Source organism: Asparagus officinalis, chromosome 7 (genome assembly GCF_001876935.1).
Source record: "Asparagus officinalis chromosome 7, Aspof.V1, whole genome shotgun sequence".
NCBI lineage: Eukaryota > Viridiplantae > Streptophyta > Magnoliopsida > Asparagales > Asparagaceae > Asparagus > Asparagus officinalis.
The window spans coordinates 31,415,137-31,420,045 of record NC_033800.1 but is presented as its reverse complement, the minus strand read 5'-3'; the positions used below and the strand labels follow the sequence as shown (position 1 = coordinate 31,420,045).

The 4,909-nt window shown below is 36.0% G+C and overlaps 1 protein-coding gene across 1 annotated transcript; it reads right to left on the bottom strand.

Moving 5' to 3' along the window:
• On the bottom strand, window positions 833-2,377 carry LOC109846920 (zinc finger MYM-type protein 1-like). Its single transcript, XM_020416157.1, has 2 exons — window positions 1,540-2,377; window positions 833-1,458 (listed from the first exon to the last, which is right to left on the bottom strand). The coding sequence occupies exons 1-2, from the start codon at window positions 2,375-2,377 to the stop codon at window positions 833-835; spliced, it is 1,464 nt and encodes a 487-aa protein (XP_020271746.1).

Here is a 4,909-nt window from a genome sequence, read left to right as displayed (position 1 = left end):
TATGTTTACTTTGTTTTGTGGCAACTGGACCCAATTAGCAGAAGGTCAGATGCATATCCAACAGACCTATATGTGGAGACATTAAATCTACCTAAGGTTATACATGACCCATTCAACGAGCTTATAGACCTGAATATCGTTAGTTCTTTCGTTGTTAGTTTCTTCCCTTCTTCATATATCGATATTTTCTTTATATCGTGTTTGTGGATCTTTGTGTAAGCATATGTTATCATCATTGAAAGCAGGGTCAGCCCTGATATTCTTAATTTTTTACGGGGCCCTAATCAAGCTTTCAAATGAGGGGCTTCTATATATAATATTTCATACATAAATTTTTTTTATAAGATAGCAAAATATTTTTTATTAAAATGAGACAATAAGCACATAATCGTATTAATATCAAAATATTTTTTATTAAAATGAGACAATAAGCACATAATCGTATTAATATTAAAATCAAAAAACTTCTTGATGCTTTATAAATAACACAATTCATACTACATTAAATGGGACCGCCTTGCATTTTGAGCTGCAAAATTATCAATTAAAATGTTCCAATCAAGCTTCTCCAATAATTTTTTCCGATAGATATCATAGCAAATCCATTCAATCTCTCTTGTGACATTGTTAACCATAGATAAGATTTGATGAGCTTCAACTTTGAAAAGCTTCTCTCGGCCGATGCAACTGTAACTGGTATTGTCAATAATACTCTATAAGCAATCCATACATTTGGAAAACAACAATTTAGCCTTTCCATAAAATTCAATACTTCAATTGCTTTTTTTGTTCCTCTTGGTAATGCTTCTCTTAAGATTTAGAGTTCTGAGATTTAGAGTTCTGAAAATAATTTTGTCCCATTAATATCAAAATTTTTGTCATGCTTTAGGAGATCTTCAAGGTTAAGACATGAACACTTCAAACTATCATTATCTGCAGACTTCAACCTCTCCAAATTAAACAAGAAATCAAAAGATTCATCATACTGTTGAAACTGTTCAAATCTACTCTTAAGTGAAGAAAGAGCTTGATCAACGATATATATGAAGTAATTGACTCTAAAGGATTCTTCAGCTCTCATTACCATCTCTTTATTAGCATTTTTATCAAAATGTTTCTTTCTACGAATGATGCGACGTTCACAAAAAATGGGTTCAACTTTCATTCTAACTGTAATTTCTTTAGCCTCAACCATAGCTGCTTCAAATCCATTTTCTCTGTAGCTTTCAAAAAAAGAAATGAGCCCTCTTAAAAGGTCTATAGTAACATCAATTTGCATATCCTCTAATTGCATGATTTTACTTATTTTGTTAATAGCATTCAAAATATCAAACCAAATAACCATACGAAGTAAGAACTCAAAATTCTCAATTTCATATGTTGGTAAGCACTCATCATCACTTTTTGTCTTGGGATCTTCACTAGAACTTGCTAAGTAAATCAAAGCATCTCTTATATCTGGAGCTTAGAATCTTATTGCTTTAATACTTTTAAATTGACCTTCCCAACGAGTTTGTGATAGTGGCTTAAGTGTGAAACCTTTAACATTATCTGTAAGAATTTTCCACCGCTTTGTAGAAGATGCAAACAATGAATATATGCGCTGCACCACTCCGAAAAAAGATGAAGCTTGCGAACAAGAGTTTGCCATATCAGAAAGTACAATGTTAAGACTATGACAACCACAAGGTGTGTAGAATGCTCTAGGATTTATCTCTAATAATCTTCTTTGTACACCTTTATGTTTTCCTTTCATATTAGAACCATTATCATACCGTTGTCCTCTTACATCACCAATATCAAGTTTAAGCTCTTGCAAAATATTTACAAGTTCTTCAAAAAGTCCTCGTCCTGATGTATCATCCACCTTTAAAAATCCTAAAAAGAACTCCTCCATCTTTATTGGGCTTGTTGAAATATTCACGCATCTTAATATAAGTGATATTTGCTCTTCATGGCATGCATCCGGAGTACAATCAAGAATAACAAAAAAGTACTTTGCTTCTTTAATCTTTTGGATGATTAAACTTTTGATCTCATCTGCTATTCGAAGAATAAATTCATTTTGAATTTTGTGACTAAGATAATGATAATGAATTTCTTTCTCTTGAACTAGACGAACATGCTCTTTCATTATTGGATAAAATTTGGCAATCATTTCTATTATACTTAAAAAATTTCTATTATTTTCTCCATAAAGCTTCTCATTATCTCCACGAAATGCCAAACTATTTTTAGCAAGTGTTTTCACAACAGCAACTACTCTCAATAGTACTTTTCTCCAATGTTCTTGTTCTTTGTTGATTTGTTCTTCAACACTTTTATCGGTTGTCGCATTTTGTCGTAATTTGATCTCTAATTCAATCCAACTCTTCATGTTAACAATGTGTTCACTACTTGTTTCATGACTTTTAAGTCTCAACTCTTCATGTTAACAATGTGTTCACTACTTGTTTCATGACTTTTAAGTCTGGCACTGAGATTTCTCTAGTCTCTAACTCCATCATTTGCCAATACTGAGATTTCTCTAGTCTCTAACTCCATCATTTGCCAATTGAATTTTGTTTGCATCATATTTGAACAAATTACAACAAAAACAAAAAACATTGTCCAAAGAATTTGATGCAGCATGGAGGTTGTAACCTCGGAATCCACCAAGGGTGTTCTCTGAATCCACAAAGAACGATCTTTGAATCCACGAAGAGCTTCTAATCCACGAAGAAATATTGAGGAAAAAATGAAATTTTATTAATCAAAAGATATGCCTCTAGGGCTTACAAGACTCTTCTTAAATAGAAAAGAAACAAGACTCCTACAAGGACTCTAATTCCTACAAGGACTCTCAACTTACCAAAAATGATGAAGAATTCCTAAAATATTAAAACTCCTAAAAAGACTCCTTATGATTAGGAAAGTCATCCAGTCAAATCTGAGATCAAATTAGATTTGTTTCCTAAACAAAACAGACTCCTAAAATATTACTAAAAATAGTAAAAAACAGACAAAACTGCAAATATCTCTCAAACCGTAAGAAATTTGGCGAAACTGAGAATGCAAACTGAACCCTAAGGGGATGGTTTGGATGGCTCCATCTCATCGAGATAGTCAATTTTCTTATATAATTTGTCCAATTCCGACGTACGGTTTGAAAGTTACGACCGTTTCTTCGAAACAAGTTATTTTCTTCAACCAGACCCGCATATGGGGTTACGACTGTCCCACTTTGACATAAACGTGTCTGCTAAGTGTTCTACATCAGTCTCCCCTGCTTGAAAAGAGCTCGACCTCGAGCTTACACTTGCATGAATAGCTGTTTCTTCTGGTGGGTAATACTCAAACAAATCTGCAATATTAAAACTAGGAGAAATACCCAAATCTGTAGGAAGGTCAACCACGTAAGCGTTGTCGCTAATCTTCTTCAGTATTTTGCATGGACCATACTTCTTATTCTTCAGCTTGTTGTAGGGGCCCACGGGAAAACGTTCTTTTCGTAGAAACACCATCACCATGTCTCCTTCTTCAAACACCTTCTTCCTCCTGTGTTGATCTGCATTGACTTTATATTTAGTATTAGACTGCTCTATCTTTTCCTTCACCTCCTGCTGGATAGCACGTATCTTTTCAACCATATGATCTGCAGGAACACTCTGTCCGGGAAGCTTAGGCAATGGAACAAGGTCGAGATAATGATTTGGAAGCCTTCCATACACAATCACAAAGGGTGCCTTGCCTGTAGTTCGACTCTCCATACAGTTATAAGCAAACTCAGCATGTGCCAAAGCAAGATCCCACTTTTTCGGTCGATCTCCAGAGATGGATCTAAGAAGATTACCGAGTGTGCGATTGACCACTTCAGTTTGGCAATCTGTTTGAGGGTGATAGGCAGTACTAAACTTAAGAGAAGTATTGAATCGCTGCCACAAAGTTCTCCAAAAGTGAGATAAGAACATAGAATCTCGATCGGATGTAATGGACTTCGGCACTCCATTAAGGCGAACTATCTCCCGAAAGAAAAGATTAGCAAGTTTGCTCGCATCTGCAGTCTTCTTGCACGGAATAAAGTGTGCCATCTTCGAAAACCTATCAACCACAACAAAAACAGAATCCATGCCTCGTTGGGTTAGAGGCGGTCCCAACACAAAGTCCATAGAGATATCATGCCATGGTGCATCAGGAACAGGTAAAGGTGTATACAATCCCGTATTCTGAGACTGTCCCTTAGCAACTTGACAAACTTGACAACGCCGCACATATTTTTCTGCTCCCTTCTTCAACTGAGGCCAGTAATATCGTTCTTCAATGGCTGCAATTATTTTATCACGTCCCAAATGTCCTCCTAGTCCGCCAGCATGAAGCTCTCGAATTATCTACTCTCTTAGTGTTCTGGGGTATGCACAATTGATCGCCATAAAATAGATAATCATCCTGAATATGAAAGCCTTTGACTGATTTATTTTGAAGACAGTCATCCCAAATCTTCTTAAAATCTTCATCCTCTGCATACAGCTCCTTAAGGTACTCAAACGCAATCACTTCAGCCTTCAAAGTTACCAACAATCCATCTCTACTACTGAGTGCATATGCAATCTTATTCTGCTGCCCGGATTTATGCTTCAAAACAAAGGTGAAACGCTGCAGATATGCAATCCAACGAGCATGCATACGGTTGATGGTAGTCTGACTATTAAGGGTCTTCAAGGCCTGATGATCAGTATGAAGCAGAAACTCTCTCGAGATCAAATAGTGCTCCCAATGCTTCAAAGACTGAACTATGGAATATAACTCTAGTTCATATGTGGTCCACTACTGCCGAGCTTCGCTGAGTTTCTCACTATAAAAGGCAACTGGACGCCCTTCCTGAGATAAAACACCACCAATTCCTATGATGGACGCATCACAATCAACTTCA

Excerpts from the sequence above, each read along its gene's own strand:
- LOC109846920 (XM_020416157.1), bottom strand. The coding sequence starts at position 2,377 with ATGAAGAGTTGGATTGAATTAGAGATCAAATTACGACAAAATGCGACA. Across the intron at positions 1,459-1,539 it reads TCTTACAGATAATGTTAAAG|ATATAAGAGATGCTTTGATT; the intron begins GTTTCACACTTA and ends TCTAAGCTCCAG.